Source organism: Meleagris gallopavo, chromosome 5 (assembly GCF_000146605.3).
Source record: "Meleagris gallopavo isolate NT-WF06-2002-E0010 breed Aviagen turkey brand Nicholas breeding stock chromosome 5, Turkey_5.1, whole genome shotgun sequence".
NCBI classification, from domain to species: domain Eukaryota; kingdom Metazoa; phylum Chordata; class Aves; order Galliformes; family Phasianidae; genus Meleagris; species Meleagris gallopavo.
The window spans coordinates 56,298,714-56,326,159 of NC_015015.2; the positions used below are offsets into that span (position 1 = coordinate 56,298,714).

The following is a 27,446-nucleotide window of genomic DNA, read 5'->3' on the forward strand; positions in this document are numbered from 1 at the left end:
AAAAAAGGCAAAAGATGGCTTTACAGCATGGAAACTCAGAGAAAGGCAGCACTGCAAGGGTGGGAGGCAGTATGCAGGCCACCACAAGAGGCAATGAGAGGCCATTTGAGACTGGCTGTTATGCAAAGTTTCAGCTTTTTCCTAATTACTAGCAGTTTAATGAGAAGTGCCTCCGGCACAATGGAGTGAGATAAAACAGAGCACATTAAATTCGGACAAATGCTCTTACTTCCCATGATCCTACTTCCCATTAGAAGTCCTGGGTTGCTCCCACTTCCCATCTACAGTATTAGGGCATGCAGCAGAGTATGGCACAACCTCAGGTAAATGCAATGTGGACACTTCTAACTAAAGGAAACTAAATGCATTTTTTCTTTCTGGAAATTCACATGGAACAGAATTTTCAACCTCTTGTACTCCAGTAACCAACCCAATATTTGACTGTGGAAACTGAAAATAGAGGAGAAAAAGCATCCCCTCTACATCCTGTAGGCAAGCCACAAAGTACTTAAAACCTGGGACATATGCTTACATACAGCTGCTCCCTAGCCTCACTCTACTTTATTTCCGGGAGAGGGTTAATTAAAGATGCTTCTTCTAAAACCAGTTACTTTGACAGGGGCCACTGTCAGTGCAGGCTGCAGTGGAGCTCAATGGAGTAATGAAGGCAGAAAACAGGGGAGAGTGAAAAGGAAGAGGCACGAGTAGATATCCTGCAGATCAGGAGGTAACCAGGCTCCTACGTGACTGCAAAATGCAGATTACAGGAACGCCTGCCTTAATGCTGGAAGGCTATTTAAAAATCCATCAGAACTCTAAAATATGCTATTAGGGACTCTGCAGTCCCAACACCTACTGCATAAAAATCCCGAGCTATTAGGCAAACCAACATCACTTCAGGTCAGCCATCAGCAGGTTGCCAAGCCTTAAAATAGCAGCAGCATTTAGGATGCTTTTCAAACAAGGGAAGAGGGAAATTCGGCTGTGCAAAACTCAGCCCTCAGCCTGCAAAAATGCAGCTCATCCCCCAGGTGCAGCCAAGTGCAGCAGATGCAAGCACTGCTCTTGCTTGCTCCGCATTGCTTCAACACCCACAAAAACTGTCTTCTGTTATTGACATGGGATGCAGACACTGACCGCCACATTGCTGCTGCTTCTGACTTCCAGCTCCTGCTCCTTTGATTCCCTCGCTCTTATAAACCAGGCAAGGGCAGCAAGCAGGAGACTGATGGATGCCTCTGTTCTTGAGCTGTACTATTCATCCACTGTCCCACCTCAGAAACTGGGGGAAGGCTCCTCTCCTCCTGTGCCCATTTGCTCTCCAACCTTGCTAATAAGCTCTGTCTTCCCTGCAGAGCAGCACACAGGCACTGGCCTCGGTGGGATCAGAAAGAGCAGAAGGGGGCAATGAGACATCAAATGCAAGCAGCGTGTACAAACTGCACAAGCCTGCTGTGCCAGCGTGAGGTGTCCACAACAAATTCCAGCCCTGAGAAGCATCCAGGCAGCATCCACATTAGCATCCAATGAGAAATCTCCATTTCAACCTACAGCATTTGAGGCCTTTGTTTTCAATTGCCTATTTGAAGCAGGAAAGACAAAATACGCAAACATTACAAAATACAACATGCAGACCAACCTAACTGATGCCTCTGGATAACCAGGTCTTCTTACAGCTTTCTATCAAGGCCCCGAAGGAAAGCACTTGTAGAAAACAAGCACCAACTCAGGAGGGGTGAAAGGCATTCGAGGCCAGGCTGGATGTGGCTCTGGGCAGCCTGGGCTGCTGGTTGGTGACCCTGCACATAGCAGGGGGTTGGAACTGGATCAGCATTGTGCTCCTTTGCAACCCAGGCCATTTTAGGATTCACAGGACAAACATCTCCCTCATTTCCTCTCTGGGACCCCAATCAGACACCCCCAAATTCACAGTGCCAGGGCAGCAGCCAGCTGTTGGGCCGGCCAAAGAAAAAGCCGACCAGCACTTCCCTTCCCTGCAGCCCGCAAGAGGAGTTCCAAAACAACAAGGCTTGAAACATCATTGTCTTCGCAAAGGAGAATCCAAGGCCCACTTCTCTTCTACCACATGGCAATTGAAGCTGCTCCAGCCCCAGCAGCTCCCCAGGGCACCTTCCTGAGCCGAATTAACCCACATAGAATGGCCTGGGTTGAAAAGGACCATAATGATCATCTAGGGATGCTCACCAGGAAAAGTTTGATCAAAGTGTACCATGAACCAGGAATCCTGCAGAACTGTGAAGCGCGCAAAACATTTTATCATTCTAGCTCAATTCTGAACGTGCCAGTGTTTTGTCAGCATTTTACAAGCATTAAATACAACCTTTCATCAGCGTGAACAACATCAAGCTTTTTTCTTTTCTTTTGCTTGCACAAAGCTTTTCATAGTAAGAAAATAAAAATGCACAGAAGCTAGTAAGGCACTGATAACATTGAACAGCCTCTGCAAAGCTATGTAATGCAGTCTGAATAGTGTGACAGCTGGGGGTGCAAAAAGGTACTGAAGTTACTGTAAGTGCTCACATTTGCATTAATATTTTATGGCACAGCTGCCTCGCCTGTTCCACAATACAGTTATGTCCTTCTGTGCTGCTGCCGTGGACCACTGTGGTCAATATTGCCCATGCACACTGTGCTGTGTTTTGCTTCACCTTTTTAAATCACAGAATCACAGAATCACCAAGGTTGGAAAAGACCTCCAAGATCATTCAGTCCAACTGCCTGCCTCCCATCAGTATTTCCCCACTAAACCACGTCCTTCAGTACCACATCTAAATGGTTCTTGGACACCTGCGGGGATGATGACCCCATTGCTCTGCTCCATGTTGCAGCCATCTATTGGGAGGATCTCATCTGCCAAATTGAGAGGGACAGGAGGGTTCTCCCAGGAGAAAATACAGGCACATGCACTGGCCAAAGTGATGACAGTGAAAAGAACTCTACCCCACCTCCATTTGTTTCAAGGTAAGCCCCAGAGCAGAGGTCTGTACAATATCTCGTCTCAAAGTGTCTTCTTTATTGTACCATAAAAAAAGAAGTGATGAAAGATTAGTACATCTGCTTTCTTGATATGCTGCTTCTTGTGCTTTTGTTTTATATCAATTTTCTGCTTTTTATTTTCTTTTAAAACTTGCACTGGTTATTTCTGGTCTTTCATCCTGTCATGTACGTGAGGACTTAGGCTTCTAATAACCAAAAAGCCAGAAAGGAAGATCAAATAAGATATCAATGAATATTGCTAGATAACAGAGATGGACATTAAAAGTGTCGTTGCAATAGGAACGAATCATTCATCGCAGCCAGAACAAAGCAAACACAAGCCAGAGGTGACACAGAAACTAATGAAGCAGTTGAAGTATATTTTCATTCCCCACATTTTATTCAAATTGCCATGGTAAGGAGTCTGATATAAACATTTGCAGAGAAAAATACAGGAAAGCTGCTTCACAACTGCAAGGGGTGAAGGTACCACCCAAGTCCAAGCTGGTAACTTCCCCCTGAGCAGGCTGAGAGCTGAGCAGAGAGGAACCTGATGGGGTTCATCAAGGGCAAGTGCACAGTCCTGCACCTGGGGAGGAATAACCTCAGGCATCAGTACAGGTTGGGGCTGAGGTGCTGGAAAAGAGCTCTGCAGAGAAGGACCTGGGTGTTCTGGTAGCCAGTAGGGTGATCATGAGCAGCAGTGTGCCCTGGTGGTCAAGAAGGTCAACGGAATCCTGAGGGGCATTGCAGAGAGCACAGGCAGCACTGCAGGGAGGTGCTCCTCCCCTCTGCTCTGCCCTGGGGAGGCACATCTGGAGTGCTGTGCCTAACATAGGGCTCCCCAGCTCCAGGCTGATGGGGAACTGCTGCACAGAGCCCAGAGGAGGGTGTGGAGATGGCAGTGGCCTGGAGCAGCTCCCAGTGGGGACAGGCTGAGAGCCCCAGGGCTGTGCACCTGGGGAACAGAAGGCTGAGGGATCTGAGCAGTGCTTAGTGCTTACAACTATCCAAAAGGAGTGGAGGCAAGTGGATGGGGCCGGGTTCTGTTCATTGGTGCACAGCACCAGGACAAGGGGCACCGGGGTATAGACTGGAGCCCAGAGAGTTCTGCATGGACATAAGGAAGAACTCCTGTGCTGTGAGGGTGGCAGAGCCCTGGCACTGAGCCCAGAGAAGTGGGGGAATCTCATCCCTGGAGAGATCCAAATATGCCTGCATGTGTTGTATGCAGCTGCTCAGGGAATTGCTTTAGCAGGAGATTGGAACACATCTCCAGAGGTCCCTCCCAATTCCTACAGTTCCGATTCTGTGGTTGCAAACCCTGACAGGAGCCCCAGGTGTGCATGCACAGCTGCAGCCAGCTGCTTGCACTAACCCAGCTCCCAGCACGGGGAGCACAGAGCCCTGAGAGCATGCATGAGACCAATCTGCCCATGGCAGCACCGAGCACACAGGGAACATCTCCACAGCTGAACCACATCCATGGCCAGTAACAGCTCCTCCAGCAGAGTTCCTAATGAAAACGAGTTGGGAGCCTATGGATCCCAGAGCACAGGCACAGCCCTGCAGCTGGACAGGACTTTGTCTGGTAGAGTGATCACTGGCCTTGAATGCCTCCAGGGATGGGGCATCCACAACCTCCTTGGGCAACCTGTTCCAGTGCCTCACCACCCTCTGAGTGGAAATTTAAAACATTCTAGCAGCAACAATGACACGTGAAGTCAAAGAACTGGTGCTGCTGGTGGCTGTTATCTAAAATCTGGAGTTTATCCAGGATGGAGAAAGCAGAGAGGCTCCAGGTTTTGAAAGCAACTTTTTAAACAAATTCATGCAATGGAAAGTGGAGAACGTGTGATGCTGAAAGACAAACATGGCAATTATCTAAGGACATCAAGACTCACCAGAAAGCACTATCTTCACTTTTACCACGGATGATGTTGTATACAACAGACTGTCCTTTGCTACAAATCCTCCCTGCAAACTGATGCACTCTCAGCTTCAGCAGAATTACTGTCAGAGAGCTCACTGCTGAATATCCTCCCACATCAGTTTCCCCAGGTTCTCTCCTTCCTGGTGCCAAGTGGACTTAAGACACATACCAGTGCTGCAGCAAGAAGGAATCACAGGACAGCCTCCTTATAATTCAACAAGAGCACATCATTATCTCATCCAGAGCAAAAATAGCCCTCTGGCAGAAAGCATCTCCTCCTCTTTGTCTCATCTAATTTAAATACAGTTCCTCTGCCTTCTCGGGGTGGTGATCTGGGAAGGGAGAGGAGGACGGAGCACACCAAGGAGCAGTAGCAGTGCCAGCTCAGCACCTTCCCTGTTCCCAGCCCCGTGTCTTCCTTAGCTCCTCGCGACCCCCATCATCTTGGTTACCTTCATCACACCCACTCCTCTGACCCCCCAACACTGCAGACAGCCTCACAAGAATAAACTGGACTTCAACGTCTATTCTGCCCTACATAAATAAGCAGATCATAGAGGCTCGTGTGTGCCTGTCTACGTGCCATTAAGGAAGAGACAAAGCAAAGCAATGCCTTCCCGGCAGCACATCTGTAACACTATGGCAGCGTCCTGCTGGAGCATGACACACAGCGTGTTTACAGTGGCCCAACAGTAAAGCTGTTGGGATCTAAATAACGATTGACATCACATTTGATTCTGCATTCTAACTATAGGGGTGAGCTTGGAAGGCTGCACATGGGGACCAAGTGAATGGCCAGCAGGGACAGGGAGGTGATCGTCCCCCTCTACTCGGCTCTTGTGAGGCCCCATCTGCAGTGCTGTGTCCGGGTCTGGGTCCCGTACAGGAAGGACGTGGAGCTCTTGGAACGGGTCCAGAGGAGGGCACTGAGATGAGCAGAGGGCTGGAGCAGCTCTGCTATGAGGAAAGGTTGAGGGAACTGGGCTTGTTTAGCTTGGAGAAGAGAAGGCTCCAGGGAGACCTCATTGTGACCTTCCAGTACTTGAAGGAAGCGGATAAATAGGAGGGGAAACGGCTGTTTGTGAGGGTGGATGGTGATAGGACAAGGGGGAATGGTTTTAAAGTGAGACAGGGGAGCTTTAGGTTGGATATGAGGAGGAAGTTTTTTAGCCAGAGGGTGGTGAGGCCCTGGAACAGGTTGCCCAAGGAGGCTGTGGATGCCCCATCCCTGCAGGCATTCAAGGCCAGGCTGGATGTGGCTCTGGGCAGCCTGGGCTGCTGGTTGGCGACCTGCACATAGCAGGGGGTTGGGACTGGATGAGCACTGTGCTCCTTTGCAACCCAGGCCATTCTGTGATTCTATGACTGCCATTAACATTCATAAACATTCATACAAAGAGCACTGTAACTATGCTTCCCTGCACAGTGCTCAGTATTTCCCTTCCACACCTTCTCCCTGGCTGAGATGGAAATCAGCAGCAGGATCTCTGAATTGCAGACCCAGTGCTGCCTCTGAACAACACTTCTCTGGCAGACTCGTGATTGCACATGCCAATAGCAGCCACACTCGAAGGCTGAAGATTAGCAGTTTGATATCTTTGCCATTTGACACATTTTATCAGCAGCATTCTGTGTCATCCCCAAGTCAGGAAAGCTGTGATGCTCTCTGTTTGTTGAAATAATCTGTCAACACCAAGCATGTTTTCAGGCGCTCCTGCATCTCGGAGCGCACAGTTACCACTTCTGAGCACGAAGCCATGAGGATAGATACAGCTGTTGGAGGTGCTCTGCCAGGCAGATCACTGCTCTGAGACAACTATTGCTGAGGTCACCTCTGCAAAGAGCACTTTTCAGACTAAAATCCCTTTTAAGAAGGGCATCCAATGTGGGTCTGGAGTTGGGTCCAAAACAGGGTCTTGCTTTCATCTCTTTCCCATTGCCATCACAGGAATAGGAGATAACCCTGAGCATCCTCAGGCCTTGCTGACAACAGCCTTCAATTTCCAAGTTATGGTCCCTAGGGCTGCTGTTTACCATAAAAACTCCCTCAGATCAATGGAGACAATGGACAGCTAAAACACCCTGAGAACCATCAGGGAAGCACACAGCATCTGAGCAAACCATAAAAGAATGACATGAGAGATTAAAAAGTGGAAGAGGATGAGCTGGGCAAACCCCAGAGATGATACTCTCATATATATTAATCACACTGAGTATAAACATAGGCATAAACACATACTGAAGAGCAGGTCGGAGCTTCACAAGTTGCTCCATTCTGTCTCTACACTGATGTTGCACAGAGGGCTGGGATCAGTGCAGGGCAGCTTCCACTATAGGGGAAAGTGCCGTGGTTAAACCGCACCAGGCTGCACCAAAACCCAATGCACACAGAGTCAGATGATGATGGGTGAAGTTAACTGAATGCTTCATGTAAACAGAATACCCTAAGGTGGATCTAACTAATCTTGTGTAAAGGGGCGGGCTCTGGAAATAGAGCTGCAAGCCAAGATTTATGAGGATCTCTGAACAAAAGAAAGGGTTGTTCCCCCTAAAGCCTCAGCTCAGCCTCTTAATCCTAGAATTACACAACTTTCCCAACAAGCTGCACAATGTACAGTTCTTAGATACCACACAATGCAATCTTAACATATCTGTGCACTAAATCTGTCTGAAAAGCGTTTTTCATCCTGACTTCAAATTCATTTCAGAAATCTTTTAACCAGTAAAAATTCACTCTGGTTTGTTTCACTCTGTAGCTGTGTAGCCTGGCCTGGCATCCGGAAGGATCCATGATACAAAGGGGACTAAAAACTTATTTTCAATGAAACAATTAGCACATTTTTTTTGTTTGTTGAAAGTTTGGTAAATTGTCCTTCAGGAACAAGCCCTTATAGCCCCCTGCTTCTTTAAACCAAAAGACTTAATTTATACAGCTTCCCTCCTTAGGAAAGGGGAAAGTGCCCTCCAAAACTCAAGCAAAATATTTCCTAGGAGTCAAGTACAAAAGCTTTTTCTTCAAAGCGGAAAGATGTGATGTACTTTAAAGGGATGCTTCCAGAGGAAGAAGAGAGAGTTCAGCAGCAGGGTGAGCACAGCTCGGATGCATGTGGCAGTTCTCCTCCTGGTGGCTGAGCAGAAGGCAACCTCCCCCCAAGGGTGGGATGCAGAGGGGACCGAGTGCCCTTGTTTCATCCTGAGGTGAGAGAAGAGGATCTTCAACCAAGACAGCACAGCCATATTCATAGAAAAAGCTAGCAAAGAAACCCAGGGAGGTGAGGGGCTGAGAATCACAGAATGGCCTGGGTTGCAAAGGAGCACAGTGCTCATCCAGTCCCAACCCCCTGCTATGTGCAGGTCACCAACCAGCAGCCCAGGCTGCCCAGAGCCACATCCAGCCTGGCCTTGAATGCCTGCAGGGATGGGGCATCCACAGCCTCCTTGGGCAACCTGTTCCAGTGCCTCACCACCCTCTGGCTGAAAAACTTCCTCCTCATATCCAACCTAAACCTCCCCTGTCTCACTTTAAAACCATTCCCCCTTGTCCTATCAAAGTGTTCAAAGGATGCTCCCTGCCTGCCCAGGAACAGGTCCCGACTCCTCTCCCTTTCCAAGGACAGCCACAGATGAAACAAGAACTTTGGCAGCACTGGATCACCACTGTATTTCATCCTCTGTTAAATATCCAAACATTCTGACACCAGACCAAACAGGACAGATATTTCTGAAGGTCTGACTTAGATCTGTATATGTTAAAGGAAGGGGTCGTGGCCATGTTTAGCATTATCTTTGGTAGCTGTAAATAAAGTAGGTACAGTTCCAGCATCACCACTTGCAGAAGTGCCCGGAGAATTCCCTCCTCTCCTCCTTATATCATTAAAAGCAGTGTGACAACCAAGTGCACCTTGATGGCAATGCTGCAACCGAGGGATTTTCCTGGAGCTCCAAGATTCAGTAATCTAGCCAGCATGTCAGATGTGAACCAAGTAAACCAGCCCATGGGGGCACTCAGTTACCTGCCAGGCCATAAACAGCATCAGCTCCTCATCCTCCACAAAGCAGCTGTTTCCCTTCGGTCCAGCTTTTACCCCTGGCTACTTTCTGAATGATTGCACATGTTTATTTCAACTCCTTAGCTGTGCTCCTTATCTGTGAATGTAGTTAGCAAATGTCTGGGGGTTTTGTTTCTTGTTTTTAACTACTTAGCAAAAAAAATAGTGTGTCCTCAAGCAGCATTTAATTCAGAGCAATAGCTAGATAGTTATTTAAAAGTAGTAAATCAGAATGATGGCAAAATAAAACCAATGAAACCAACTAAAAGATTTCCTTCTAAATTCTAACCTAAATCTCCCCTTTTTTTAGTTTAAAGCCATCCCTCCCCGTTTCTCACCACCTGCCCATGTAGAAAGCTGCTCTCCCCATGTTTGTGCACTCCCTTTAGGGCAATGAGGTCTCCCACAGCCACACTCTCCACCTGCAGTTCCATCCATGCACAGCTGCCCCAGTGCTCAGATTTGGTCAGAGCCATCTGAGATCATGGGAAATGGATCAGATACGAGGCTCTCCTAATGGATAAACCACCTGGCATTTACAGATCTGTGTGCAGCACCTGGCAGAATTCTGATGGCACAAACAGCAAAGCATTTGCAAGAAGTCCAAAAAATCAAGCAACCCTCCACTCAATACACACAGACCGAGGCCAAGCTTTGCCACCCCTTCCACAACCAGCTCCTGCAGCACCACCAATCAAAGTTCCAAGTGCTGCTAAACACCCCAGCTAAGTGGAAAATGAAGAACACGAAATTATCAGAGAGTGCTGTTTTCCTTCCAAGTGTTGATGTTAACATCTCTCATCCAACCAGCAAGATGGTAATGGAGATGAATGAGGAGGCAAAGATTTTCTGTGTTGGATTTTTTTGTTTGTTTGTTTGTTTCATTTTCAAGCTATGCAAAGGCAGTGCCATTTCAAACTTTACATTTGAGGCTGAAGACTTAAATCAGCTCTTCAAAAGTGTCCTTGGGTCCAAATCCAATGTGGAACACAATGTTAATACGGTTTTCGCTCTTCAGTTTTACAAGCCAAGATGCTTCTGAAGTAATATATCCAGGCTGGATGTGGCTCTGGGCAGCCTGGTCTGGTGTTTGGTGACCCTGCACATAGCAGGGAGTTCAAACTGGATGATCATTGTGGTCCTTTTCACCCAGGCCATTCTATGATTCTATGATAATACTTCATTGACACATTTTTTCAGAAATATATATATTCTAGTTGTTTACTTAAACAGATTTGGGGGCTTCGTCACAAAATTAAAAACATATTTTATTGCAGTGCTTCTGTGTCCTGTGAGCTTCAACTTGCCTGACTTCTGTTGGGGTACAGTCTTTTCTCTCATATCTTCTTCACAGCTAGATCCAATCTGCACTGGTATCGAGCTTTGCACACAGTCTGCCCACATGTTTTTGACCACTAACAGATGACAATACCCAGTGAAATATCTGCCTGCATATGGTGGGCAATCACCTGGGATTTAATCACAGCTGGAACCTGAAGTTTGTCATGTTCCAGAAATACATCTGTATTTGAGGTGTATTGAGAAGCAGCGTGTGATGTTAAATAAATAAGTAAATAAAATAAAACCGTAATGAATCCCAGGCAACAAATTCAAGAGCACAGGCAAATAGCTAAATAAAGCATGATGGGAGGAAAAGGCTGTCTGCCAGAAGGAACTCACTCTCAAAGTTGAAAAAGAAACAGCATGTCAAAGCAACCTTTCAAAACTCTCCCTGCTCAGACCACACAGCATCACAACCTCCAGACAACACATCCTGCCAGCAGCAGTTTCACAGCCATACCTGACATGAAGAATTAAGGAGAATCTAACAAGTGAGTGCTGGGGCAAGAGAGACGTGCTTCAATGCCACTCAGAAAAGCTCACTTAAATAAGCCAACCTCACAGCAAGCACTGAGTGTTGTCTACTCATTGGACTTCAACAAATTAATGAGCAATTACTTACTAATTCAATTATTGTTTATAAAAGAGGTAGAATTTTGGCACTGATAATAAGTTATGGCTAGTTAAGCAAATTATGAAGGTAAGTGCACTCATTGGGAACATCCTGAAATCTTCTGCGAGGCAAGAAAATTCCCCAGGAAGGAATTCCACCATCCCATAAGGGAAGTACAGAAATCCCCAGCCATTGGGTCCCTGAAGTAGCAAACATCTTGAGGTTCAACTGACAGAGAGGGGATACTTTTGGGGAAACAAAAGCTCAGTGCTCATAAAGTCACAAGACAGGCTTCTTTTTGAAGGGCTCAGTTTAACTATTTATGTGCATGTAAACACACTTGTTTACATGACACTGCTTGCATTAGAAGAGTCTCCAAATGTGCATTGCGAAGATTTTCCATCCTTGAAGTACTTCAAAGAGATTTTTGACTGTTCTCCTTAACCTGAAGTGTGCACAAAAGCACAGCTGTGTGAGGCACTCAGATCTCTTTCCAATAGCTGAACCCAATCACATAATTTATAGAGTTAAATGCAAAGTTTGTCATTAAACCTAGAGTGATAAACTATCCGATTACAAATAAGCTTCACTGCCTCACCAATCCAGCAGCATGTACAAGTCAGATAGAGATTTTTTTCCAGTTTTATCCCCTTTTGAGCAAGCACATTGGATACATCCTTTGTGCTATGCAGTTTTCACTTGTTTCCTCTTTTCCTGCCAGCCCAGGTGACCGACTGCACTACAATCTCTATACTTTCACCACTTTCCCTGCCCAGCATTTCAAGGGTAGCTTTTAAAACAGTTTCATGGGAACGTGAAGAGATTGCCACTGAAATCAAAAACCCACAGATCTGAGCAGCAATTAAAGCAAAATAAGACAAAGGCACCTGCATTTCCTCTTCAATCAGTTCTGACAGAAACAACAGTCAAAATGCACAGAATTAAGGGCTGCATCCTACATATGCATGCTGCTGACAAATCAGGCTGAGATGGACTTTTATTGTGAACTTTTTTTTTTATTATTATCATTTTTAAGATATGTCCATAGAATAGCAGCCCCACCTGACCTCAGTCAGAGCAGCCACAGGACTTCTGAGCATAACTACTCCTAAAGCTGTAGCATGTGCCCTGAACTCCTGTGGTTTCGTGGTGGGACTCCACAGAACCTGTGGGGTTGACACGAGAGTATGTTAAGAAGCCCTGAAAATCAGTCCCTTCTTTCTAACAGAGCGCAGAAAGAACCTCCCCACCATTACTTACAGTACACGTCCACTCGTATGGACTTGATGGCCGGGGAGCCCAGGCCGTTCTCGGCCTTGCAGTAGTAGCGGCCTCCTTGGTGGCGCTGGATGTTGGCTATCCGCAGCGTTTCATTGAAGACACTCGAGTCTTGAAATCTGTCAGAGGCACTTCCCGCTGTTTTGGTCCACCTGATCTGAGCAAGCATCAAAAAAGACCGTTACTTGAAGCTGCAGTTTGGAGATCTCACCGGCGGCTGGAGAGCCAGGAGCATAGCGGAGATGTGGGGAATAACTCAAACCCCCGTTGGTGACACAGAGCTGAAATGGCTGCAGAAGAACTCCCTGCTAACAGACGTCTCGCCAGGAACACGTGCTGTGAATGCAAACCATTCTTTCTGATATCACTTTCATCAAAGACGGGGGCACGCTGGGAAGTACCTTCAGAACAGCTACCACCAAATGCGATTTTAAGCATTTGCCTGAAACCACAAATGATGAACACCTATTCCTTCTTTCTTTTTTTAAATGTCTTTTACAGCAATTACAAATTCTTTTACTCTAGCAATTATTTTCCCAATGTGCAGACTTTCTGAAGTGAACTTTTCGATTTCAAAGTCATCAGACTGCCCATACCACCCAACAGCTGCCAGGGTCAGGAGACCAGGGCCCAGCAAGGAAACAAAGCTCCTATGGTGCTGATTCAATAAAACCGATGTAGCCCATTGAATAAAGCAAATGTCAGCCATTCCAGAAAGTTGCAAGAGACACAATGTGCCATGAAGAAACTGCAGGCAGTGGGCAGCATTCATCACCACCATCCGATGTGGGAATCCATTGCTCCCAGCAGCAATATGGGCTGACCAGCAGTCACTGCAAAAGGCTGTTGCATTTAATACCCAATGGGAATGCAAACCCTCCATGAAAATTAGGCATCAGTAACTTGTAAAGTTAACCAGCAAACAAGCCAGCAAGGAGAAAGTCCTTGGAACTGAGTTATTCCTCCTCCTCTGCCCTTTGAGGCTCAGACAACCATCACCCTACTGCTGCAGAAGGAACTTTCTTTTAGGAAGCTACAACAGAAGAAAAGCCAGAGTCCCCAGTCATAGGGAAAAGCAACTGAATCACAGAATCAGTAAGGTTGGAAAAGATCTCTAAGATCATCAAGCCCAACTATCAACCCATCCCCACCATACCCACTAACCATGTCTCTAAATTCATGATGGTTGCAGCTTACATAAATTCTCTTCTCCTTGAAACAAGTGCAGGTGTGGGCTTCAGAGGCTGAAATCACAGTAAGAAATATTTCCTAACATTTTTCACCTCTTTCTGGCTTGTTAAAATCATAAGGCTGAGTGGCTTTGCCCTCTTGCCAGGTGACCTGTATAACTCTTGCATGGTTTTACTGCTTCGGAATAAAGCAAATATGCCAAACTCCACATCTACAACATTCAGACACTATTAGTGCTGCTATATTTACCAGCCTCAATCTGTCTGTACTTCTATTATAAACTCTTGGCTCTCGGACTTTTAAATCATCCATATAAACGTGCTGCAGGATAATTTTGGAACACACAGCGTTCACGTGCTGCAGAATACAATTTCATCGTATATATATTTCAAATGCTTAAGAATGATCTCAAAATAGTATTTAAGATACTCACTGAGACTCTCGTACATTTTATTTCCCTCTGTGTAATCATAACTATCAAAACAGTTCTGTTTGATTTTTAGATGGAAAAAAGGTGATGGCAAGATTTTGTTCTTCCTCCTATTTCTCTCACTCAAGTGTTCCAAGTGATGGAATACAGCCTGTCCTGGTAAAGAACATATAATCTAAATAATGTGTTGAAAGTATTAATAGCATCTAGATAATTCTATGTAATTTATATTAAAAATTACAGTAGTATTTATATATGGAAGACGCCACTTTTGCCTTTTATAATTGCAAACGCCTTCCAACCCTGAGTCTCAATCTGGATGTTCCAATCTTCTCCTCGTTATAAAGTGTTTCAACAAGAATATGTTTGGCTGTAAACAGACAAAGACAGCTTTAAATATAAAGATATAGATATGCTTCAGGGGCAAGAGGTGTGATTTCCACTAAGTAAATAATTTTCTAGTGTATGTGGAGACTCCTGAAGGATGGAAGGAGTAGTTGATTATCTCTTAAAAGATATTCCCCAGCAATGTCAGTGGTCTGATTTCACTTCAGGTCACTATTTACCTTAGCTTTAACTCAACATACACAAGAAAACACTCTGATCAATACTGCACTGTAATTTATTGAATGAACTCAGAAGAATGGTGATTCTGAGACACGATGTGAATGCATTAATCAAGAAACCGTGCACCAGAATGCCAGATGTCTGAGCCTCAACACCTCAACAGCTTTTTTCATCGAGGTCCTCCACAGCTTCACCCACTGCAGGCTGCAGGCTTTGGGGTTACCTCTTAATCCATCCTTGGGGTTGCAAGCTCTCCTCAGTGCTTAACACAACGACCTTCGTGGCACTGCACACAACTGATATCATGCTGCTTTCAGGGCAAAATGGGGACCATGGGTTCATGGGACACCATGGCAGGTACTGGCCTCAAAACCCAAACAAGCATATCTGCTTCTCTACTGCAGGGGATTCTAAATAAATAAATATTACATAAATATATATATATAATTATATTATGATAAATAACCTATTTTGAAATATTTTTAAAGTAGATTAAGTGAGTATCTATGTAGTTCAGATACTGCATTTTTCCCCATTAGTTGGCACAAAGCAATCCTTCAACCAGATGTACGCTGTCAGCACTGGCTGTGCATAACCTACTTTCCTGCTTAGAACCCCCTGTTTCTAGAGCAGAAGAAACATAGCACGCCCTATGTGCCATCCACACAGTGTGGATAATGCAGGAAGGAAATAAATTCTGTTTCATCAAGAGGTCAGAGCCATTTCTAGTTATAACACAAACTTTTTTAATTAAAGAGCTACACCTGCACACCATTGCATGCACAAATTGAACTAATAGATGTTAATCCATCACACAGATACGCGCTCACTTGCTTCTGAGAATACAGTTTCCAAAGTGCTCACTGTTACCACTGCATATTGGGAAATCTCACCCACACACCATCATTGCTCTGCCATAATTCCGGTCTTTAGTTAACAAATCACTCCTTCCTTTTCTTTTCTTCTTGTAAAACATGTATAAGTCAAGACAACTTATGAACAATTCATTCAAAATAATTCAGTCTTTATGACTGACTACATTCTAACCCATCTGGCCATAGCATGAGCTACATGGTTGTACCTACTTATGGTCAGCCTCTTCTCCCTCACAACTAGCAATAGGACAAGAAGAGGTGGCCTCATGTTGCACCAAGGGAGATTCGGGCTGATGTTAGGAAAAACTTATTCTCCAAAAGAATGGTAATTCCCTGGGATGGGCTGCCCAGGGAGTGGTGGAGTCACCGTCCCTGGAGGTGTTCAAGAACCATTTAGATGTGGTACTGAGGGACGTGGTTTAGTGGGGAAATATTGATGGTAGGTGGATGGTTGGACTGGATGACCTTGGAGGTCTTTTCCAACCTTGGTGATCCTGTGATCCTACATCTTCATCTGATCTGTGTGTGCATGAATGTTCCCTGAACCATCAACATCTTTGGCAGCACTGGATTGGCTGAAGTAGATGCCCTGGTATGCACCAGAATGACCAAAGAAGAGGAAAAAAAAATCCCTTGTATTTGTTTTTCTTCCAGATTAGTTTTATTCTCATGAAAGCAATGACTGGCGCAGCAGCTACCAAAAACAAAAGCACTCACCTTCATGATAAACACAGAGGACACTGTGCAAAATACTGAAGTGTGATGGGGCTCACAGTGATCACTGAGCCCTACTCCTAAGAGCTGGACTATTTTGGATAGGGATAGAAAGTTGCCATCAGTGAGCAAACAAATGTAGAACCTGGAAGTCTCTGATTTGCAACTATATTTCTTCCACCTCCTGACTCTTCATAAGCAGGAATTTTTTGAAACATTTAAGGTGTTTTTTTTTTTCCCTCTCTTCCACCCTGTGTCTTAAATAACGGGCTGTACTGATTTCTGGTCATTGTGCACAAACAAGTCCAGTTTATGCTTTATGTGTTTACACCAACATAGAGTGGAAGAGACAGTATTTCTGAGCTGCCCAACCCTCAGGTTTCTGCAGAAATGGTCAGTGTCATTGGCATGGAAATCCCCACCAGCACCCTATCTGTGTCCCTCACTTCTACACGGCCTTACAGCATTGATCTGAACCCCACTGCCCAGCACAACTCTGCCCTCTGCTTACTTTGCAAGCTCACATTTACTCTAGCAATTCTTCCAGGTGTTCACCAGTTCAGCCTCACCATATGTAAAAGGAGAACATTCACCTGTCTAAATTACAGGATTAGTTACACGTATGGATTAAAAAAGGCAGATGAGTTTTGGTGGCTTTTATAGTAAAGCAGGGCCACGGGATGCAGCATGCCCAATGGCACAGGGGGTACAAAACATCCGGATTTATTTGACTAGATATTGCTTTGGGCTATCGGGATGCTGCAGTGGTATAAAAGATCCTCCTCCTATTTATTAGATACAGCAATATCTGAAATACTGCTGTATTGAATAAAAACAGCTTCTAGTAAAAGTAGTGTTGATTGTTCACAATTTATTATGTGAAATATCAAGACTGGCATAGCAGCCAATCCCAAGCAAGCCCTTCTTACTGTCAGAAATGATAATCCTCCGCCTTCAGCAGGGCTACAAAGCTGTTATCAGTGAAAAACCAAATGCAGAACGGGAGACTCTTCCACTTCCAAATCTATTTCCTCAGATCTGCAGCTGCTGAGATGCCACCTTGAACATCAAGTACCAGCCCTGCTCTACCTTCACAGCAACACAGAGGGAAGGCTGAGCACTGTCCACGGAAAACAGGCACGTGGCCAGTGCCACTGACTTTCATGGGACAACTCAGGTGCTCACATTTACACACAAACTGATGCTCCAGTGGGTTGATGTAGAAAAGCACAGGCTTTTTACTTATCTAAAATTGATCGAAGACAGCAAGTGTTAACACACAGCACATGATCGGTTCTGACTCAGTGGCAGAGACCTCAAAATTTGCTTTCCAGTTCGACTGATGTAACACAAGGAAAAGCAGGGAAAATAAACCAAGGGGCAAGAAGAATAACTGAAGACATTAACATCTGATAAAAAGCAAAAAAATTTAGACCTGAGCTACCTATCCCTTCATTTCTGAAACTTCTGTGCTACTGCAAGACAGACGTTTCCATTCTCAACCTAAAGCCAAGCCACCCAAGAGCTAGCCAAGCCCCAGCAGCCATGATTTCTGTGTGAACTGACCTTCTGCACACACAAATCTCACAGATACGCTGAGCAAAATGCAGCTCCTCCCCACAGCACAGCAACTCCAACTCCTCGTAGCACTGAGAAATGTTTACAGCACTCCTTGAGACATCACCTCTTCCCATCCCCTCAGCCAAGCAACTCAGTGTGTGACAGCAGGGCACCAACTGACCCTGAGGTGACACTGGAGACATGGTATATCTAACAATGGGATAATACACCTCTTAAGCAGTCCAAATTCATTTTTAAATTCCTATTAACATCACCAGGAAACACCCAGATGTGGAGAAATAGAATGGCCAGGCAACAAAACCCAAAGCCATCAGCAAACACAAGTTTTACTACAGACAATTCTCCTGTTACATTTGCTGTATGTTTTCCCTCAGAGAATAGATTGATTTATTTCTGCAGAGCTCCACCAGAGTACAACTCAGCACCCAGGAAATGATGGAGAAGGGTTATGGCAGGGGGATGTGCATCCCCACCTGCACAGAGGAGTAAGATGAGGGTAGCACGTGCTTTCTCTAGAGAGTTTTTCTCCAAGAGAACTACATGTTTAACACAACTGCAGTTTGCAAGGCAGAAAAGCTGACTTACTTATTTCTAAGTAGTTTGGGTCTAAGCTGGCAAACACACACCGCCAAAGACAAGTTAGGCATCACACATGGCTAAACTGCCTGAACACCAATATGAAGAATTTCCTCCATCTTTCAGAAGAAGGAGGAAGGATTTCTTTCATTCGAAGGTTGAAAATCTAAAGATGGACTACACACAAATGAAAAAATTTTAAGTGAACTGAACAACGTAGGAAGAAATTAATGAGCAAATCATTACAACTATGGCGTAAATAGTTGCCCCAGGGGAGGCTCAGGTTGGTTATTAGAAAAAATTTATTCTCCCAAAGTGTGGTCAGGCAATGGAATGGGCTGTCCAGGGAGGTGGTGGGTCACTGTCCCTGGAGGTGTCCAAGAAACACTCAAATGTAGTACAGAGGGACTTGGTTTAGTGGGAAATACTGTTGGTAGCTGAACAGTTGAACCAGGTGATCTCGGAGGTCTTCTCCAACCTTGGTGATTCTATGACTCTGTGATTCTAAACTGGTAAAACAACTTGCTTTCAATTGCAAAAAAGATTCTGTTAGATAAGTAAAGCAACATCTTGCTTTAAAATAAGCAGGATCCTATAACAGCCTGGTTTTCTTTATCAAAAGGTGGTGTCTGGAGAAACATCCATAGATATCTTCTCAAAACATCTTTTTGTAACCTGCTAAATAATTAATTGCAGTAGTTTATTCTCGTTTGACTATAATGATTTTCCTTATGACTTTAAGAAGCTTCACTGCTTCAAAAAATTTGCACTTTCCTACTGATTAATCAATATACGTTTTACTATCAATATCTCATTGAAGGATGGAGTCTTTTTCCATCTTGTATAGCAGCTGAACTTCTCAGCATCAACTGAAAAGGACTGAGTTCCATTAATTTCACGGAGCCCTATTTCCACCCATGTCAATATAACCTCAATAATGTCAACAGTTGCAAGACATACAATGCCTTGCACAGTTAGCCATTCCTGATGGGAAATTATTCACTGACCATCAAATAAATTATTCAGTGAGCTTTGTGAAATGATCCGAAGACCTGTGAACGATATGGTTTTTATTATTCTCTGAGGATTTGCATTCAGAAGCATTAACTTGCTTCAAAATGAAATATGACTTCACCTTCATGATAGAGAACATGATCTAAGGGCAGAATGAGGGAGGCACACAGCACCACTTGAATTCTCAGTTACTATTTTTTATGCTGGCCTTCCAATGCTGCTATACTATGTTAAAACACTGGAGTCATAAATACATCCTCATAACTTAAAATGCATGGAAATGCATTCACTATAGTTCTTAAACGGTTTGAATACAAGACACTTTAAATCTTCACCATTGCAAGGAGACTTTTGTATAACCAAAGTCACGAGTTACAACAGCAATGCTATGATGAGAAAGCTGATCATCTGGTGGCCACTGGAAAGTGCTCACAGTGAGGATCTGCACAGATGAGCTGCTGGAAAGGCCCCATCCTGACTTAGAAACTGTGTCTGTAAGGACTGAGGATGAAGCTGGAAACACAGCTAGCCACATGCTCCTTGCCAGCTCCATCGCTGCTCTGAGCTGCTGGATCAAAACACTGAGAGGTTTTCTGGTTGTATAAAGCAGAAATTAATCAGATGGAATAATACCTAAGTCAATGGTCCCTCTCTGATGGTTATACAAGCCACTGCAGAATGGTAGGTGTATGGAGAAAGCCACCATGCTCATTAAATTCATAGAAACGTGGCATGTTAGCTCAGCAAATTTGGAATACTGACTGAAGAGGTAGAGCAGTAATATCTTTAGAACAAGGGACTAGAAGTTGATAGAAGACCATTTTTCAACAGAAGAGGCCAAAGAAAGGCAATGACAGAATGGATTAGGCACGGCTTCCCCCAGCCACTCCAACACAAGATGCTTATACAGAGGATCCTTTATCCACAGTGCTTCCTTAAATCACAGTCAGCAGTGCCAAAGGACCTCTCCAGGAGCACTGGGGGTCAGCACAGACCCATGGATACGAACTCTGTGTCCTCCAATGCAGGAGCCAGCTTCACGGCACCAAAGCAGCCACATTCCCTACTCTGGGTTTCCATCGCCCAGCTCCCCTACACAACTGCAGCCCGCTGGAACCCACACACCATCCTCACAGGATTCCAAGACATCAAGATCTCCCCTTACCCTAAATAGCTATTTTAGCCCCATTTTTTAAGCAAGAAGACCCAAACGCTACATGGCTGCAGAAACTTTTGAAGCCCAGTGTCTGGCCTCCCCCAGGGCTGACAAAGGCCAGATCCCACACTCCTGGTGCCCAGAGGCCATATCTCCATCCAGCCTGGGGACAGGGATGTGCCAGGACAGAACTCTGGGGAGCAGCAGTGCAACCAGAGCACAAGAAGTGGTGGGAAGCCAAAAGCCATCAGCTCCTCTGTTCCCAGAGCTGCTTGTTTCCCTCGAGAGCAGAGAGGCATAAAAACATGCTTCTGTTGTTAAACTCAGAAGACTCGAGTCTAAACAGAGAAAGGAAAAGCTGTCTGCTAAACAGCATTTTTTTTTTTAACTTTAAAGTCAGTTTTCATAATAGAACTGCATTTCAAAGTGACAAAGGCATCCTGAAATGTAGGCAGTGTAAAACAGATGCTTTTATTTTTTTTCCTATTTTAGCATTCTTTAAGGCAGCAGAGCTGCTGCTGCTGAGCTCTGCCCGTTTCTCTTCTCCGCAAGATCCCTGGGAGCAGCCAAGCACTCGAGAGGGCCAGAGCACACCCAGACACTTAAACTGAGGAAAACAGAAGGAAACATTCCTCTTCTCATCTTTCCTAATACAAACCCTGGCTGCTGCCTGCACTGGAAACCAGGAAGGCCATGCTGGATGCTTCAAGGCTAGCCTGGATGTGGCTCTGGGCAGCCCAGTCTGGTTGTTGGCGACCCTGCACATAGCAGGGGGGGTGAAACTAGATGATCATTGTGATCCTATTCAGCCCAGGCCATTCTATGATTCTATGAGGATGCTTCTGAGCAGATGTGCAGCCTTCCAACTGACTGACAAGCGTCACAAATAAATATGTCTGTAAATAAGAAAACAAAAGCAGCAGCCGCTGACGCCAGCATGGCGTGGCTAAAATAGGATCACAAGGGAAAGCTGTTTCAGTGCAGATGGTGAATGCTACGAGATGGAGACCTGCACAGTGCTGGGGCTGCAGGGCCAAAGTGCCACCACCCGCACTGGGCATCACCACGCTGAGCTGGCACACCTCTGCTCGAGCACATTAAATCCACTTAACCGAGCATCGGAAAGCGCCGGGTTTCAATGGCTCTTTTTCCACTGCATTGTCTTCTGCAAATAGCACCAGGCATATCGATTTCCTGCGATGAAATATGTCTGTTTATTTAAACTAGTTCCCATTTTAAAAACTTCATAAGGTGTAATCCGGGAGAATCGTGCTTTATTTCAAACAGTGCTGATAAGCAGCCCTGCTGCACGCGGAGGAAAATCCCTTCCAAATAATGAGCTCTGGTGACCACTGGCCGCTGCCTTCACATCCTCACTGGACATTACCAGCAACTCCTGAGCCCTCCCTGCATGGCGTCCTGCAAAGCATTGGGCAAACACCCACCTTGTTCCCAGACCTGAATCAGTGCACAATCTCTGCAATCCATTAGCATTAACTGAGCTGCATTCTCCTTCCACGCGTGCTGAGGTGCAACTTGTAAACTGATAGAGCTAAAAATGAGAGTGTGATCCTGACGTTTACCCTGTTTAGCTGTGATGGCAATGGATGGCAATGACATTAATTTTTGCTTGAAAGGTGGAAGAACTGGGAAGGTGGGTAGAAGACAGAGAAGGAAATCCAGAAGTAATCTTGAAGAAAGAGAGCTGCAACTCAGTATGAAATCCTATCAGCAGAGCTAAAAGCAGAAAAGATCAGCAGCTGCTAAGCACCAACCCCACTACTTCTCAATAGAAATCAGAGGGAACAACTGAAGTTATCAAACACTGATTTTATTTTATTAAAATTAAATTAAAAAAAAAATTCCACATCCAAAATATAAACTTGTGCATGGCTAACAGTAACAAATTATTGCCATGATGAAAGGAAGGCCAAGGGTGCAAACTGATTCAAAAAGAACCACAGAATCCTACAGTGGCCTGGGTTGAGAAGGACCTCAAAGATCATCCAGTTCCAACCCCCTGCTATGTGCAGGTCGCCAACCAGCAGCCCAGGCTGCCCAGAGCCACATCCAGCCTGGCCTTGAATGCCTCCAGGGATGGGGCATCCACAGCCTCCTTGGGCAACCTGTTCCAGTGCCTCACCACCCTCTGGCTGAAAAACTTCCTCCTCATATCCAACCCAAACCTCCCCTGTCTCACTTTAAAACCATTCCCCCTTGTCCTATCACTACCCACCCTCATAAAAGTCGTACAAAGCACGATACTTGCTAAAGGAAAACAAATGCAGCACGTGTTTGAATCTTCCCATCTTCGAGACTAGAGCTTACTTTCAAATTAGAACACAAGAAAAAGAAAATGTATCAGAAATTCAATAATCATCAATAGCATCATTCATGTCTTGTTGAGCTTTCTTGGCATACCTTTATATGACTCCCACCAGTGCCAAGGAAAGGGAGCAGGGAACAGCTGCCACATATCAAGAGAATTGCAAACGGAAATTAATTAAGAAAAAGAACCTGGTTCAGCACGCAATGAAAAATAAAGGACAAGGCTAAGGGAGCAGACTTGTAGAGCAAAGGCTGCAGTAAACATCCCATTATCAAACAAGAGTGAGCAGAGGTTTCCAAAGGAAAGACGTAAACTAATCAGCAAATGTTTAAAACTTGTGAAGTTGACAGTCACTGTAGTCATTTATTTGGCACTGCCCAGCACACGGTAACGATCTACATGGATGGATGGTGATAGGACAAGGGCGAATGGTTTTAAAGTGAGACAGGGGAGGTTTAGGTTGGATATGAGGAGGAAGTTTTTCAGCCAGAGGGTGGTGAGGCACTGGAACAGGTTGCCCAAGGAGGCTGTGGATGCCCCATCCCTGCAGGCATTCAAGGCCAGGCTGGATGTGGCTCTGGGCAGCCTGGGCTGCTGGTTGGCGACCTGCACATAGCAGGGGGTTGGAACTGGATGAGCATTGTGCTCCTTTGCAACCCGGGACATTCTAGGATTCTATGATCTGCACCCAAAGGTTCTTCTGAACTGGGGATACTATTGAGGCCCTGGGCATCTCTCTCCATTTCCACTGTCAGACCCACAGGGTTACTACTTATTGTTTATAGTGATTTTACTTCCTTTGGATGGCATACAAATTTCCTCGATTTTACAAGAGATGTTTAGTTAATTATGTATTTACCTAGTTAGCATAATTGTCTTCAATTATGTAATTAGTGTTCATATGTGTAATCATTTGAACATGTAATTATATCTAATTACACCATTAAAATGTGCAAGTCATAAATATCTTTATCATTTTGATTGATAGACATACAGGAAGAAAAAATTCTCACTTGTTATTTTTGTCTCCTGGATCCCAAAATGTGCAGGAAAGGACTCAGCCTGTAACGATGCAATAATTACTCACAAGACCCACCAGGACTACACCAGGGTTGACCTTTTAAGCAGAGGTAGTCAGACCACTCAAAATGAAGGAGCAGTCACACAGCGCAGCGGAGTTCCTCTCTAATAAAACTGCTATCAAGAATAATTGGAGTCATACTTTTTTTGATGTCTAATTATGAACTTATTGCTATGCAAAACAACTGCAGCCCACACAGAAGACAACGCAGAACAAAACACACAGAAGTTGTTCCAGCGTGCTTGGATGGGAGACATTTCTGCATCCCAGAAAGGAATTTCCAAGCTGTCATCCTTTAGGCAACCCCTACAGTCACGCTTAGCAGATCGATGACATTTTGAGCTGTTTTTCTTTCCCACTGGCTGCCACTTTTTATAGAGTACAGTAATAGCGCATACCAAATGAGCTGGGACAGACAGCTGAGCCTTCTTTTCAATCGCTTTTGGCTGAAAAGGCAAACATATACATGTAGATTAAACAGTTCCACTTATTTACAGTTCAGCTTCTCCTCTTCAGATTCAGATTTCTTTCCTTTGCTAACATACAGAGCAATCTATTAAAAAAAAAAAAAACAAAACAAAGCAAAACAGCAAAGACTGCACGTGCCTAAGCTGACTACAAAGCCTCCAGGAGGGAAAACAAGTCTAAAAACACTCTGATAACAGAGTGGGAGCAAGCCTCGGTTACAGAGCACCCTCCAGATGATCTACCAGAACAGCCAGGTAGGTGCGCAGAGAATGAAGCAGCACAGAGAGATCACAGAGTGGTGATGTAATGCTCACACCAGGAACAACCCAATTTGCTCCTGTTCTATCCACGAGCCGTTCACACACACACAAGTCAATAATTCAGGGGAGTAGAAAAACCCACTTCAGTTGCTGTGTATCAACATAACCTCAATCAGACCACTTTGTGGGAATCCAAATACTGATCACGAGCAGACTGGATGGGGCCCTGGGCAGCCTGGGCTGGTATGAAATGTGGAGGTTGGTGGCCTTGCATTTGGCAGGGGGGTTGGAGCTTCATGATCCTTGAGGTCCCTTCCAACCCAAGCCTTTCTGTGATTGTGTGATTCTGTAAAGCTGCAGGAGGATTCTACATGCAAGGGGATGCTGTGGTCTGCAGCAAGGAAGTTGGCTGGTGAGTTAAATGTGCTGTGACCTGAGGGTGGTCAAAAGTGTCAGGAAAGAAAACTAAAGACTTGCAACTGCAGGAGCTGGGAAATGATGGGATGGCATCTCTGGTCCTTGCTAACTTATCATAGAATCACTGAGGTTAGAAAAAACCTCTAAGATCATCAAATCTGACCATCAGCCATTACCACCACATGATATGCAGAAGGTCTCAGCTCCCTATACTTTGAGTCATCTTCCCCCTGAATTTGGTGGGATTTAAGAAAAAGGCTCTGAGGAAAAGGTATGCCTCCCATGCTCAGTCAGGGAACTGCAAATCATGGAAGTACACGGGGCTTAAATAAGTCCCTCCTGGGAGGGCATCATCTCTAGAGCCAAATGGTGGACTAAAGCAGAGAAGGCACTAGCATCAAACTTGGAGTCATCCCACTCCTTCCCAAAGGCATTACTACACATCTGGACTTTGGGATCTAACAGATTCAGTTACTGGAAATGATATGAGCAGCAAAACTAACAGTCTCCATCTAGAAACGCTTCCTGCTGCTATGGGAGAAGATACCAGGAGCTCACTGGTTTTATTCTCAGATTCAGAGCACATCTTACACCCAAAGAAATGGGAATGACTACTCCCTTCTGCTCCAGAAAAATCATGTTCAAGTATTTCCTTAGGAATTACCCACTCACAAACCAGAGAATGTACTTCTGCTTCAGCCACAGCACATCTGTGTGCTCTGCGGGACTCCCTGGGTTACTAAATTCTCTCTTTATTCATCTTTATTCTCTGCTTTGCAATGAGCAAGACCTCACAAAAATACATCTCCTTACAAAACCACCCATCTCACCTTTGACAATGAAGCTACTACACTCAATGGCCATGAAAAACTGCCACTTCTGCAGCTCCCCAGAGCCAGTGGTCCATCCTGTCAGCCAACTTCACCTTGGTTTAAGAACCATTTAGAACAAGGAAAACAAAAACTAACAATAAGTGGTATGTTGACTGGATGGACTGGATGACCTTGGAGGTCCCTTCCAACCCTGGTGATTCTGTGGTTCTATGAACACACATCCTGTCAGGGGGGAAGATCCAAGGGAAAGGGAGAAGAAAGAGGAGATCCATCCAGAAGAGAAACATCCACACTTCAGGAAGCTAAAGAATTTCAGTCTTATTCTGATGGTGGGAGATTTGTGCTCTGTGTTCTTCAGAAACTTGCTGTAGAGGATTTTTGGCAGCTTTTAAGCTTCCACAAGGATCAGTGTAAAGCTGGTATGGTAAAAATCACTCACCTGGATATCATTTCCAACTCTGCATGATTCTCTGACAGTCTCATTTCAGTGATTGCTGACACTTTAGCAGCTGCAAGCTCAATACTCTCATCTGAGAGTGTGACTGAATTTTATCTTTTACTTGCCCTGATGCATTTATCTTGATTTAAAGCATGGGTGTCCAATCTTTGGGCTTGCCTGGGTTGCACTGAGTGAAGAAGAATTGTCTTGGGCTGCATATATAATATAATGCAGCTAATGTATGTACATAACAATTTTATATATAGATATATAAATATATATCATTAAAACATAAAAAGAGAGCAACAAAAATATAAAAACCAGTGGGATATGTGACCTCGTTTTTGTGAAACTGATGCATCGGTCTGGTTTGATGGCACTGGCTGCAATTCTTACTGAGTTCTCATTGTGTCCATCAACGATTTTTGATGAAACCTCTTGTGCTTCATCCTTGACAATATCTCTTTACAAATGTACATACTGCCAAGAAGTAATGATGTGAATAAGGTGTGATTGTGAAGCAAGGGATATCTTACTCTGTTAAGGGAGGTCTTAGAAAAGTCTGGTAAAGAGTCAGGACCAAAATTCTGAGTTGAGTATCTGATTGCAGCTCTATGCATTCCATTTGAAAATTCACAGCTAATCCATTTAGACTAATTGAAAACACAGTTGCAAGCACACAAAAAATTGGTGATTTTTTTCAACAGTCTTCAAGCTAGTTCTCAAAATCCTTTATCAGAATGGAAAGCAAAGTGCATATTTTTTGCTGTTCACAGGACTGTGTTTAATCCACGTACCACAATGCATACAGTTATCAGCCATCACTTGAGTTAGCACTGCCCTGCAGTGCACATCTCCAAGAACCAGGAGAAACAGCAAGATACAAATGGTTATATTGTTCAGAATAAAATAAACAAGGAGCACACTGAGCATAAAGAATGCTGCACCTCTTTCTTGTTACAACTGCCCCAAAATATCTTGCACTCCATGATGTGGTGCAGAGGAGGCACAGCTCACACAACTAAGACAACTCCAACCAATCCTGTTTCTGTACAATTCCTTATAAAGGCACTAGAAGGAGTCAACAAATACTAGAAAATGCTTCAGTGGTGAGGCACAACAGCCTGCACAAAGAAGCTGCGGATGCTCCACCCTTGGGAGTGTGCAAGGCCAGGTTGGATGGGATCCTGGGCAGCCAGCACATAGTAGGGAGTTGGAATGCTCCCTTCAAGTATTGTGGCTTTCCAGTACTTGAAGGGAGTGTATAAACAGGAGGGGGAACGGCTGGTTGTGAGGGGGGATGG

The 27,446-nt window shown here is 44.8% G+C and overlaps 1 protein-coding gene across 1 annotated transcript in view; it reads right to left on the reverse strand.

Moving 5' to 3' along the window:
• Positions 1–27,446, reverse strand: part of MDGA2 (MAM domain containing glycosylphosphatidylinositol anchor 2) — a 375,704-nt gene that overhangs the window by 339,826 nt on the left and 8,432 nt on the right. The window contains exon 3 of the mRNA XM_031553799.1: positions 12,194–12,368. Within this exon, the coding sequence (XP_031409659.1) occupies positions 12,194–12,368 (175 nt within the window). The remainder of the gene's footprint in view (positions 1–12,193; positions 12,369–27,446) is intronic.